Below are 13,105 nucleotides of genomic sequence, written 5' to 3'. Positions count from 1 at the left end.
AAATCAGAACACTCCCTAACACCACACACAAAAATAAGCTCAAAATGGATTAAAGACCTAAATGTAAGGCCAGACACTATAAAACTCTTAAGAGGAAAACATAGAACACTCTACGACATAAACCACAGCAAGATCCTTTTTGACCCATCTCTTAGAGAAATGGAAATAAAAACAAAAATAAACAAATGGGACCTAATGAAACTTAAAAGCTTTTGCACAGCAAAGGAAACCATAAACAAGACCAAAAGACAACCCTCAGAATGGGAGAAAATATTTGCAAATGAAGCAACTGACAAAGGATTAATCTCCAAAATTTACAAGCAGCTCATGCAGCTCAATATCAAAAAAACAAACAACCCAATCCAAAAATGGGCAGAAGACCTAAATAGACATTTCTCCAAAGAAGATATACAGATTGCCAACAAACACATGAAAGAATGCTCAACATCATTAATCATTAGAGAAATGCAAATCAAAACTACAATGAGATATCATCTCACACCAGTCAGAATGGCCATCATCAAAAAATCTAGAAACAATAAATGCTGGAGAGGGTGTGGAGAAAAGGGAACACTCTTGCACTGCTGGTGGGAATGTGAATTGGTTCAGCCACTATGGAGAACAGTATGGAGGTTCCTTAAAAAACTACAAATAGAACTACCATATGACCCAGCAATCCCACTACTAGGTATATACCCTGAGGAAACCAGAATTCAGAAAGAGTCATGTACCAAAATGTTCATTGCAGCTCTATTTACAATAGCCCGGAGATGGAAACAACCTAAGTGCCCGTCGACAGATGAATGGATAAAGAAGATGTGGCACATATATACAATGGAATATTACTCAGCCATAAAAAGAAACGAAATTGAGTTATTTGTAGTGAGGTGGATGGACCTAGAGTCTGTCATACAGAGTGAAGTAAGTCAGAAAGAGAAAAACAAATACCGTATGCTAACACATATATATGGAATCTAAAAAAAAAAAAAAAAATTGGTTCTGAAGAACCTAGGGGCAGGACAGGAATAAAGACACAGACGTGGAGAATGGACATGAGGACATGGGGAGGGGGAAGGGTAAGCTGGGATGAAGTGAGAGAGTAGCATGGACATATATACACTACCAAACATAAAATAGATAGCTAGTGGGAAGCAGCCACATGGCACAGGGAGATCAGATCCGTGCTTTGTGACCACCTAGAGGGGTGGGATAGGGAGGGTGGGAGGGAGACGCACGAGGGAGGAGATATGGGGATATATGTATATGTATAGCTGATTCACTTTGTTATAAAGCAGAAACTAACACACCATTGTAAAGCAATTATACTCCAATAAAGATGTTAAAAAAAAATAAATAAAGGCTGTGTTTTCCCTGCGGCCCAATACCGCCCGTGATGTTTAAGCATAGGGAGAATACTTGAGGCTCAGACTGGGATGGCTGTGGGATGGCAAGGATGCGGGCTGCATCTCCTGCTTTGTGGGGCCACCTGGAGCATCCTGAGGCTTGGCACCCCTCTCACCAGGAGGGGAGAGCTTGCTTGGCACAAAGCACCCAGCCTAGACAGATGTGTTCAGTGCCTAACTGAGGGCACAACTGACAGATGAAAGGAAGCCTGAAGAATTCAGTAATGATGACAGAGCTGGGAGGACAGTTACCATACACTGGCCCTGTCCCCTCACACCTTTAAGCCCCAGTCTCTTGCAGATCCTGACCTGGCATCTCTGTACCCTCCAATCCCCCAAATTGGGCCTGAGCATGGGTGCTACCTTACAGAATTTGAATAATTCAGGTCCCAGTGACCTGAGGTGTCAGTTTCAGTTGCTCTGTTCCCATGGACACAGGTGTCCCAACTCTGTAATTAAGCTAATGAAAGGGAAAGGGGGCACAGCCTGCTGTCCTATGCCTCAGAAGGCTCAGGGCTGATGGAGTCCCTGTCCCTGTCCTGCTGAGAATGCACCAGGCTCCCCCAGAGTCAGGTGTGGGGAAAGACTTGAGGAAGTCAAGGGGGCTGAAATAGAGGCAGGAGAAAGGAAGAGAGAGTGGAAAGAGGAAGACCAGAGTCAGGGAGGCACAGACCAAGAAAGTTACAGAGGGACGGCTAGAAGGAAATCGAGACAGAGAGGCTGAGTGAGAGGTAAAGGGGGTGGGGGGCGAAGAACAGGGCAGAGGCAGAGGCCAGAAGAGAAGGAGAAACAGTAGATGCCAAGGCCCAAGGACTAAAATCCCAGGGCAGGTACAAATAGCAGGGTCAAGGAACTGGAAGGGCTGCAGGACTCCCTGCAGGGTAGTTGGACTCAACAGAGATCCCAGTCTTCCTTCTGACGAGCAGGGACTGTCCACACCATCCTTGCCAGCAGGGCCTGATGCTGCCGTAGGTCAGGCCAGGAGGCTCCTGCCCAGAGACCTGCCCTTCCTCTGGCTGCGGCAAGGCCATGGGGCCCGGCAGCCACCGCCTCAGCCTCAGCGTCTCTGTCTCCAGTCTGGGCCTTCTACTTCTGCTCCCACTCCTGCCAGGTATGAAGCTCAGTAAACCAGCCCTGGCCTCTCTGGGCATTGCTGCTGTTCCCATGCTCCCCAAACCTCTCTCCACGCGCTCTCTCTTCATTTCTGTGCTGGGAGCAAGCGCTATCTGGGGAGTGTGGAGGAGGGGGAGCTGAAGAGGGCAAGAGGGGGCTTGCCTGACTGGGGCGGGAGCAGTTGACGGGGCAGCTCCCAGGGATAGGGCTGGGAAAGCCAGGGGGACCAGAGCGCGAAGGGTGAGTTTGGGCTTTATCTAGCAGGCCTGGGGAGCCATTGAACAGGTTTAAGCCGCTACTGGTCTAGTCAGATTCATTTGTTTAAAAGCTTGATCTCTCGGAAGTGTGGCAGGTGGTTAGAGAGGTGAGCCCGAGGTGGGAGAGCAGGGAGGAGGCTGCTGCTGCCGTGGTCCATATGCAGGGAGGATGGGCCCGAGCTGGAGAGGTGATGAAGCATTCAAGAGCATTCAGCAGTATGACCGACAGGATGTGGGCACAGAGTGGTCTGCAGAGAGAAGGGGCAGAAGGGAGAGACAAATTACCAGATTCCCAGCTGAGGTCACCGGGGAGTGCTGTTTGCTGAGATGGGGAACACAGGACAAGGAACAGGTTTCAGAACATGGAGGGAGGAGGGAATTCCCTGGTGGTCTAGCAGTTAAGACTCCACGCTCCCGATGCAGGGGGCCCGGGTTTGATCCCTGATCAGGGAACTAGATCCCACAGGCCACAACTAAGAGCCCACGTGCCACAACTAAGAGCCTGCATTCCGCAACTAAAGATTCCTCACGCCACAAGTGAAATGATCCCACATGCCACAACGAAGATCCCGTGTGCTGCAACTAAGACCCAGCACAGCCAAATCAATAATAAATTTTAAAAAAAGAACATGGTGGGAGGAAAGAAGTTCATATTTTGGCCCTACACAGTTTAAAGTGCCTACAGGACATTTAGGACATTCAGGTCTGGAGCTCAGGAGAAAAATCTGGGCTGAAGAAAAAAGGAGACAAGGGCAAAGGACAGGATTCTGGGGAACAATACCTAAATCAAGGACTGAGAAAAAAAAAAAGGACTGAGGACAATGGGATGTGTCACAAAACCCGGGGAAGAGTGTGTTTTCAGGAAGGAGGGGCCTATAGTTTCAGAAGCTTTGAAGACATCAACTGAAGTGCAGCTAGAGAAGCAGAGACAGGCTGGAGGGACTGGAAGAGGCAGGGCAACAGGGTTCCAGATGCCTGGTAGAGAACTGGGACTCTTGCGGTCTGTTTGGGCCCCTCCAGCATTTGTTGTTTTGTTTGTTTTGTTTTGGCCACATCACGCACCATGCAGGATCTTAGTTCTCCAACCAGGAATCGAACCCGTGCCCCCTGCAGTGGAAGCGTGGAATCTTAACCACTGGACTGCCAGGGAATTCCCAGCCCCTCCAGCATTTGTGGTGGGGCAAGCAGAATCCAGGTCCTTGGGAAGGGAATGGTGGGGAAGAAACCCATCAGCCTTGCTTCAGAAGATAGTACCTACTCACACTATGGCCTTCACCTCATCTATCCTTGGAGGCAGGCCAGGGAGGAACTAGAGCCACAGGTAGATAGACAGGTAGAGAGACAGAGAACAGGGACAGTTAGACAGCTGTGAGACAGTGGAGCAGCTGACAGGGCCTCAGTCTTGTAGAGGGTACAGGTTGTGAGCAGAGGCCCCTGGACTAGGGTCTCGGATGGACACCCTTTCTTACTGGTCCCCCAGAGTGCTTCGGAGCCGAGGGCAGGCTGGCACACAAGCTGTTCCGAAACCTCTTTGCCAACTACACAAGTGCCCTGAGACCTGTGGCAGACACAGACCAGGCTCTGAACGTGACCCTGGAAGTGACGTTGTCCCAGATCATCGACATGGTGCGTTGGTTGTTGTACAGTCGTGGAGTGTGCTGGTGACAGCGTCAAGGAATGGGGGAATGGGAGACTGGGATTAATCTCCAATCAATTCTTTCCTGTAAACATTAACATTAGCAACAACAACAGCTACCAACTGTTGGATCCTAACTGTTGGGTGCCCACAGTGTGCCCAATACTTTGCACACTTGAATCCATGCCTAGCAGAGATTACCACCCATGTAACTTCTGAGGAAACTCAGGCCCAGAGAACAGAAGGAACTGCCAAGGTCACATAGCAAGGCTGGGTGGTAACTGAACTGTATGGGCAAGTCAGGTTTGCAGGTGCTGACCAGAGCTCTGTAGGTGAGTGTGCACACACAGGGCAGGGTATGTGCAGACGTCTGTCCACATCTATGCCCACTCTCTGCCCCCAACTAGGATGAACGGAACCAGGTGCTGACCCTGTACCTGTGGATCCGACAGGAGTGGACAGATGCCTACCTACGATGGGACCCTGACGCCTATGGTGGCCTGGATGCCATCCGCATCCCCAGCAGTCTCGTGTGGCGGCCGGACATCATACTCTATAACAAGTATTTCCTACCTGGGCCCCTCCCCTCTCCTACCCCTCCCTAGAGTTGCCCTTGGCTCTGGGGATGCACTTGTCCCCCATCCTCCACATCAAACCCGGCTCCTATGGTGCCCTGGAAGCTTTCCCCCAGGACCCTTCTAAGCTGCCAGGAAGGTGTTGGCAATTGTGGCTGTATGGTGCAGTACGGCTTCCTGAACACACACACACACAGACACACACACACACACACACACACACACACAGAGGCTCATGGCAAGGGCCTGCTGAAGGGACCTCACAGCCCCTTGACAGCACCTCCACTTTAGGCTGTCTCAAGCCAACCCAGGCTGAGTGTCTCCTAGGAATCCTCCGTGTGGTCCAGGGCCAATTCTGTATCTCTCGCAGAGGCAGTTCTGGGACACAAGTGCCTCTTTATGGCACTCTCCACCCTTTTCTCAGGACACCCCAGGGCCTGCCTAGGGATTTCCTTCAGGGCTTAGCCCTCTGGAGTATTCCTTTATGCCGCCTAAGCCAGTTCTGTGCTTCCCAGACAACACATAGCTCCGCATATTTTCCTCAGGGCCCCTCTAGGAGCTTTGCAGATGACACTCATGGAAAGTCACCGTGAGCCCCGCGCCAACTTTTGGGCTAGGTCTGTGTCTCGTTCTGGGCCCTTCAGGCGCCAGCCCCGCTAGGCCTCCAAAGGCACAGAGGGCCCTCTCTACCACTCCCTTTGCCCTCTGTGCCGCCCCCAGCGGGCCGTAAGCGTACCCCCGTTCAAGGGGCAGCCCTGACCTCCCAGGCCACGGCGCCTCAGGCAGCCCCACCCCCTGCCCGCAGGGCGGACGCGCAGGCGCCAGCCTCAGCCAGCACCAACGTGGTCCTGCGGCACGACGGCGCCGTGCGCTGGGACGCGCCGGCCATCACGCGCAGCTCGTGCCGCGTGGACGTGTCGGCCTTCCCATTCGACGCGCAGCGCTGCGGCCTGACGTTCGGCTCGTGGACGCACGGCGGGCACCAGCTGGACGTACAGCCGCGCGGTGCCGCCGCCAGCCTGGCAGACTTCGTGGAGAACGTGGAGTGGCGCGTGCTGGGCATGCCGGCCCGGCGGCGCGTGCTCACCTACGGCTGCTGCTCCGAGCCCTACCCGGACGTGACCTTCACGCTGCTGCTGCGCCGCCGCGCTGCCGCCTACGTGTGCAACCTGCTCCTGCCCTGCGTGCTTATCTCGCTGCTGGCGCCTCTCGCCTTCCACCTGCCTGCCGACTCGGGCGAGAAGGTGTCCCTCGGCGTCACCGTACTGCTGGCGCTCACCGTCTTCCAGCTGCTCCTGGCCGAGAGCATGCCGCCGGCCGAGAGCGTGCCGCTCATCGGTGAGCTCTGAGGGCCCGGGGTGGCGGGGAAGGGGGCCGGGAGAGGACGCCCTTAACCCGGGGCTGAAGTGCGCGGGTGTCCGCAGGTGCAGAAGTGGGAGCCGGACCGGCCTGGGTCAGCGGAGGGGCCCCGCCGATCGTCTTGGGGTCCGGCCTCGTTCTGAGATTGAGGGGGAAGAGGTCGGCCCCTTCCAGGGAGAAGGGGCAGAGGAAGGAGTCAAGCCAACCCAGGCTGAGTGTCTCCTAGGAATCCTCCGTGTGGTCCAGGGCCAATTCTGTATCTCTCGCAGAGGCAGTTCTGGGACACAAGTGCCTCTTTATGGCACTCTCCACCCTTTTCTCAGGACACCCCAGGGCCTGCCTAGGGATTTCCTTCAGGGCTTAGCCCTCTGGAGTATTCCTTTATGCCGCCTAAGCCAGTTCTGTGCTTCCCAGACAACACATAGCTCCGCATATTTTCCTCAGGGCCCCTCTAGGAGCTTTGCAGATGACACTCATGGAAAGTCACCGTGAGCCCCGCGCCAACTTTTGGGCTAGGTCTGTGTCTCGTTCTGGGCCCTTCAGGCGCCAGCCCCGCTAGGCCTCCAAAGGCACAGAGGGCCCTCTCTACCACTCCCTTTGCCCTCTGTGCCGCCCCCAGCGGGCCGTAAGCGTACCCCCGTTCAAGGGGCAGCCCTGACCTCCCAGGCCACGGCGCCTCAGGCAGCCCCACCCCCTGCCCGCAGGGCGGACGCGCAGGCGCCAGCCTCAGCCAGCACCAACGTGGTCCTGCGGCACGACGGCGCCGTGCGCTGGGACGCGCCGGCCATCACGCGCAGCTCGTGCCGCGTGGACGTGTCGGCCTTCCCATTCGACGCGCAGCGCTGCGGCCTGACGTTCGGCTCGTGGACGCACGGCGGGCACCAGCTGGACGTACAGCCGCGCGGTGCCGCCGCCAGCCTGGCAGACTTCGTGGAGAACGTGGAGTGGCGCGTGCTGGGCATGCCGGCCCGGCGGCGCGTGCTCACCTACGGCTGCTGCTCCGAGCCCTACCCGGACGTGACCTTCACGCTGCTGCTGCGCCGCCGCGCTGCCGCCTACGTGTGCAACCTGCTCCTGCCCTGCGTGCTTATCTCGCTGCTGGCGCCTCTCGCCTTCCACCTGCCTGCCGACTCGGGCGAGAAGGTGTCCCTCGGCGTCACCGTACTGCTGGCGCTCACCGTCTTCCAGCTGCTCCTGGCCGAGAGCATGCCGCCGGCCGAGAGCGTGCCGCTCATCGGTGAGCTCTGAGGGCCCGGGGTGGCGGGGAAGGGGGCCGGGAGAGGACGCCCTTAACCCGGGGCTGAAGTGCGCGGGTGTCCGCCGGTGCACAAGGGGGAGCCGGGCCGGCCTGGGCCGGGGGAGGGGCCCCGCCGATCGTCTTGGGGTCCGGCCTCGTTCTGAGATTGAGGGGGAAGAGGTCGGCCCCTTCCAGGGAGAAGGGGCAGAGGAAGGAGTTGGTCTTTCCTCAAGGACTTGATGGAGGAAGGTCGACATCCCCAGTGTTATAATCACAGGCAAACCATACTAAGTACTCACTGCGTGTCAGGTGGTCTCCTAAACACTTGACGTTTATTAACTCAAGGAAGCAGCACCACACACCTATGAGGAAGGTTCTGTTATTGTTATAACTTGCTTCAGATCATGCTGGTCCTATTTAAGAGCGTGACTTTCACGGGGCTGTGGGTGAGTCCAGCCTCCAGCAGTGGGGGGATCAATTAGGGAGCAGATAGCTTCTGAGAACTTGACAGGGGAATGCGGGAGAGGGAGCCCTTGGCCCTTACCTCCTTCCCGCTTCCATCCATTGGGCTTGGAGGGTCCTGCGAGCCTTATGGGGGAATGAGCTCATTCCTCCTTGTGCTCAGGCAGTTGGGGAGCTCAGGCCCCCTGAGTTCTTGTTTGGGGCCTCAGTTCCCTTTCCCTCTCTTGCAGGAAAGTACTACATGGCCACCATGACCATGGTCACCTTCTCCACAGCGCTCACCATCCTTATCATGAACTTGCATTACTGTGGTCCCAGTGCCCGCCCAGTGCCAGCCTGGGCTCGGGCCCTCCTGCTGGGACGCCTGGCGCGGGGCCTGTGTGTGCGGGAACGAGGGGAGCCCTGTGGGCAGTCTAGACCTCCTGAGTCATCCCCCAGCCCCCAGCCTCCTGACAGAGAAGCTGGCCCACCAGCAGGCCCTTGCCATGAGCCTCGGTGTCTGTGCCATCAGGAAGCCCTGCTGCGCCATGTAGCCACCATCACCAACACCTTCCACAGACACAGGGCTGCCCAGCGCTGCCATGAGGAGTGGAAGCGCCTGGCCCGTGTCATGGACCGTTTCTTCCTGGGCATCTTCTTCTCCATGGCTCTGGTGATGAGCCTTCTCGTGCTGGTGCAGGCCCTGTGAGTCCCAGGGGTCTGCTGCAGCCACAGCACCTCCAGACGGGGATGGAATGGCCACGCCAGGTGGTGGTTGGCCCTGAGGCCACTCAGTCTCTCTCCACTGGCCCTCAGAGGCTGGGACATCCTCTCTTCAGCACTACTGACTTCACACACCAGAGGGAGTACTCGTTGTCTCTGTACCCTAACCTTTAAGTGAAATCCAGAGCTTTCCGCTCCCCTGATTCCTGCAGAGGAGGGACTCTAAGAAGGGTCAAGATCAAAGGGCAGTCCTGGAGGGACAGAACTGAACTCCGGTGCTGAGTGTTAGTGCTCTCAGTGAGGAGAGGGCAGGTAGTACAAACAGAACTGCCACACTGCCTGTCTTCTCTTCCTTCCTCTGTGGCTGCTGTTACAGGGACTTGGTCTTACCTGTCCCTACCTGGGGGCTCAGGGATGGCAACTGGGAATTCAGGATTCCTGGTCCAGTTTCCAGAGCAGGAGACCACAGAAGGATTTGCCCCAAAGCCCCGACTGATAATAAAGTGTGTGCCTATCACTTCCTCCATGTCCTCTCTTATCCTTAGGGCCCATGGTGGTGGAACTTGGGGACCAGCCTCTTAGGGACCTTAGGACTCATGCATCAGAGCAGAAATTACATCTTTGCTGACAAGAAAATGAGATCCAGTCTACCTCGTTCCCACACAGTGACATCCGGAGAGCTTGAAGGTGCCCAAGGTAGGGGCAGTACAGGAACCAGCATTCACAAGGTATTTGTTCCTTTCTGACTTCCACACATTTTCTGGCACCACCTCTGTGCCTCAGACGCCGTCCCTGCCCTCATAAGCTCACAGTTGGACGTGGGAGACCACGGCCCTTTGGGAGCACAGAGGCAGGGCCCCTAACCCAGCAGGGTGGAGAGGCCAGAGAAGGCTTCCTGGAGGAGCGAATAGGAGCAGTCCAGGTGTACATGGGAAGCATTTGAGTAGTATCAGCAAATACCGTGGCCAAGTACTTTTCTCCCCAATCACCGCCCCCCTCCAAACAACTTTAATCTTCTGTCTCCAAGTGAGTGGTTACCTGTCCTGCAGTCCCCCCACCTCTGTTCACCGTCTTACTCCTAGACCCCTGGATGAGGCCCAGTCCCTACATTTTCCTCTTCCCGCTAGCAAGCCTGGCAGCTGCCAGAGAAGATCCCAGAGTTCCCTACAGATGGAATTACCGCAGATCTTGGCCACACTTAAAGCATACATGTGGCTGACGGCCTCATGTTGGGCAGAGGTGACGGCAGAGCTGTTCAGTGGCTGATGGATTAGAGGAGTCCTGGACTCTCTGGAAAGGCTTCTCCAACAAGGAACCAGAGCGGCAGTAGAAGGGACCAGGCCGCAGAAAGGGGGCCCTGACCCATGGCTGCAGGGAAAACAGAGGCACAGAGATTTAGGGGCAATGTGAGATACACAGAGAAACAAGATGAAAAGAAATGAGCAGAGTGAGCTGACTGATACACAAAATTAGGGAGGAAGGTAGAGGTGAGACCAAGGAGAGCCCCAGTTCCCCTTCCAGAGGTCATCAGGTCTGTCCCCCAGTCTCCTACTGACACAGCTGAGGCACTGCAGGGTGGGATGAAAAGGGGTAGAGGTCTGAGTGGGACCTGGTGATGCAGATCTTTGCTCCTCTGCTCAAACTCTGGTGGGAGAGTTGCTGGTGCACTGGGATGGGGAATGGGGAGCGGGGGCGGGAATCCTAAACTCTCCCGGTGCTTGAAATTACGTTATCAGACCTCAAAGAGGCCAAGTTGGCGTCTGGAGACCTGGCTGGTCTTGACTTTGCCACTCACTCACTCTCACCTGGAGCAAGTCACTTCTGTCTCTGAGTCTCACTTTACTATATAATGAGGATAATACTCCCTGTCCCACCTCCTTCCAGTCAATAGTTGTCCAGTAAGGATAAAATGAGATGGTGTCTGAGGAGGTGGGGGCCAGCCTGGTATGGTGGTTCCGAGTTCAGCTCCAGGACCAGGCTGTTTGGACTGAACACTTTTCTAGTTCTGTGTGTGGGGCTGGTTGCGTCATCTCTTTGTGCCTGCCTTCTCTCATCTGTGGAACAGGGGTGATGACATTACCTGCATCATTGGATCATGGTGAGGATTCATGGAACCCTGAGTGGTACTGTGTCATGGAGAAGGGTGGCTAGGGCTCCTTCCTATCCGCTGTTCTCAGAGCCCTGAGGGAGGAGGCGGGACCCGAGGGGGAGGGGTGGCTGTGATTTCTTCCCTGAGAATGGCCTGTTCCCGCCTAGAGAAGTGGTGGCTGAGGCAGAACCTGGCACAGCAGGTGTTCAAGGAAAGAGAAGAGTCCTAGCCAAAGGGAACCTGGGGACCATCTAGTTCGATATGCTTACTATGCAGATAGGGAAACTGAGGCCCAGAGAGGGATGTTTGGTCACAGAGAGAGTTAGGGCAGAGCCTGGGCTAGAGCCCAGGTCTCCACAAGCCAAGACCTGACCTTGACCTTGGGAGGTGGTCTGAGAGAGCTCTGAAGGCAGTAACAGACCAAGGGCTCTGTGGCAGAAGGAGGAGAAGGCCCAGGAGGACTTTGTGGAGTGGCCCTTCCCTTCGTCGCCTCAGTGCAGCCTGGAGCTCTCTGGGCTCTGGTCAGTGGGCTCCTGGGAAGGCGGGGACGGCCCCAGGCTGGGCGGCCATCTCCCACATACACATTCAGTGGGGAGGGTTAGCAACCCCCCACAGGTGTCTGCTTAAGGGAGTCTACTTTTTTTTTATTGAAAGGGGGTTGTTTTTATTTTACGGGGGATATCCATCCAGGAGAGGGGCCCAGACCCAGGATAGCCAGCTCAGCCCCCAACAGAGCCCCACAGATGCCCGCAGCCCTCACCTGAGTTATCCAGATGGCAGGGCCCTGACTTGCACTGCTTGTCTGTAGGGAAGAAACAGTAAAGAATCAAAGGCTCAGCAGCTCTCAGGATGGTAAGGGACTCCAGAGCCCCGTGGTCCATCCCTGACTTGCTCTGGGAGAAGCTGGTGTGTTTTCTCCTAATTCTGCTTCCTTACAGTCGGACCTCCCTTGCCTGGGTTTGACTTGACCCATGAATAGCAGGGCCAGAAAGGCGCCAGCCCTTGAAGCAAGGGTCATCTGGGCACTCCTCCTGCCCCCCTGGCCTGTAACTTTGCCTTCATGCCACACCCGCCTTTCCCTCTCCCATGTCTTGTCCCAGCCAAGGAGGGGCTAGTTTATGTTTTTTGTGTGTCTCCTTCACCTTCCATCAACTGGTGCACTCTCGTGATGCTGTCCAAGGTGGTAACTGAAGCCACGCTGGACCTTATCCCACTTGAGATGTGGTCCATGGTTCCAGCCAACAGCCTGCCTCTAACTATTGATATGAAAAGTGGGCCTCACAGGCCCCTGGGCATCCCTCAACTAGGACCAGCAGCCCACAGCCCCTTCAGAGACTAAGGACCTGGGCCCATCTTCATGATTACCCTTCTGGATGGTCCAGGGAGGATGGACAGGAAAGCATCCGAGACCTGCCAGAGCCCAAACTGGAATTTAGGGGTATGGCACCTGACTGCTGGCTCACCACCCCACCCCACCCCACCCCACACCCGCTAGCACACAGGACAGCACAGGGTTTCTGTTCAGTCAAATAAACACACTCCTCTCAGAAAACTGGGGTGGGCCGCTTACTCATTTCTGGCAGCAGCTTCCAGCTGGGAGGAAAGCCTGACACCAAGTCTCTTTGGCCCTCAGATGGCCAAAGACACCTGCGTTGGTCAGGAAACCCTCTTCAGCCTCCCCGCAGGCAAGTGGCCAGCTCTGGCTTAGACACCTCCAGGGTTGAGAAGCAAGCGTGCTACTTAAGAACGTTACGTCTCCTTGGATGGAAGGGGTGGAGGGGCTGGGGGACAGGACTCGGTCCTTCTCACTGTTTCTAATATCTCTGTATGTATCCTCTGAAAACGGAACGGGCAAGGCCACCTTCTGCCCAGCTGCTGGCTGGCACGTGCCCTGCTCACCTTTGATGTACTCGCAGTTGTACGTGCTGTGCTGGCCCAGGGCCCGGAGGTAGACGCGGACGGGGCCCTGGGCCGGTCTGCTGGCATTGATCACCTGGAAGGTCTCGAAGGGAGGGATCAGCACCTCCTCCTCCCCAGGGAAAAAGGAGTAGCCCTTGATAGGGGCCCCGAGGCAGGTCCAGATGCCAAAGAAGGTGTCTTCCCCAAACTGCTGTGCTGCAGCATTCTGCAAGGATGCAGAGGCAAAGCCCCCCAGCCTGACGGTGGCCCCAGGCCCCGCTGGCCAGAAGCGTAGGCCCTGCACCCCTCGGAACACCTGGCGGCACTGGGGTGGACGCTGGCCCCTGCCCAGCAGCTGCAGGGCCTCGGTCAG

General features: G+C 56.0%; 2 protein-coding genes across 2 annotated transcripts in view; one reads left to right on the top strand and one right to left on the bottom strand.

Moving 5' to 3' along the window:
* Positions 1-2,432: 2,432 nt before the first annotated feature.
* On the top strand, positions 2,433-8,730 carry CHRNA10 (cholinergic receptor nicotinic alpha 10 subunit). The gene is made up of 5 exons (XM_007463045.1): positions 2,433-2,514; positions 4,254-4,399; positions 4,817-4,971; positions 5,790-6,322; positions 8,273-8,730. Exons 1-5 carry the CDS (start codon positions 2,433-2,435, stop codon positions 8,728-8,730), a joined length of 1,374 nt encoding a protein of 457 aa, XP_007463107.1.
* A 1,284-nt stretch (positions 8,731-10,014) lies between these two features.
* Positions 10,015-13,105, bottom strand: part of ART1 (ADP-ribosyltransferase 1) — a 3,913-nt gene continuing 822 nt past the window's right edge. Inside the window, exons 3-5 of the mRNA XM_007463032.1 lie at positions 12,733-13,105; positions 11,594-11,635; positions 10,015-10,112 (exon numbers count right to left, since the gene is read on the bottom strand). The exon at positions 12,733-13,105 is cut by the window's right edge and continues 1 nt beyond it. Of these exons, the coding sequence (XP_007463094.1) occupies positions 10,015-10,112; positions 11,594-11,635; positions 12,733-13,105 (513 nt within the window). The remainder of the gene's footprint in view (positions 10,113-11,593; positions 11,636-12,732) is intronic.

The sequence above is a fragment of the Lipotes vexillifer genome, unplaced genomic scaffold (assembly GCF_000442215.2).
Source record: "Lipotes vexillifer unplaced genomic scaffold, Lipotes_vexillifer_v1.1 scaffold557, whole genome shotgun sequence".
NCBI lineage: Eukaryota > Metazoa > Chordata > Mammalia > Artiodactyla > Lipotidae > Lipotes > Lipotes vexillifer.
Note: the sequence above shows the minus strand (reverse complement) of the source record. Positions and strands in the feature narration are given on the sequence as shown.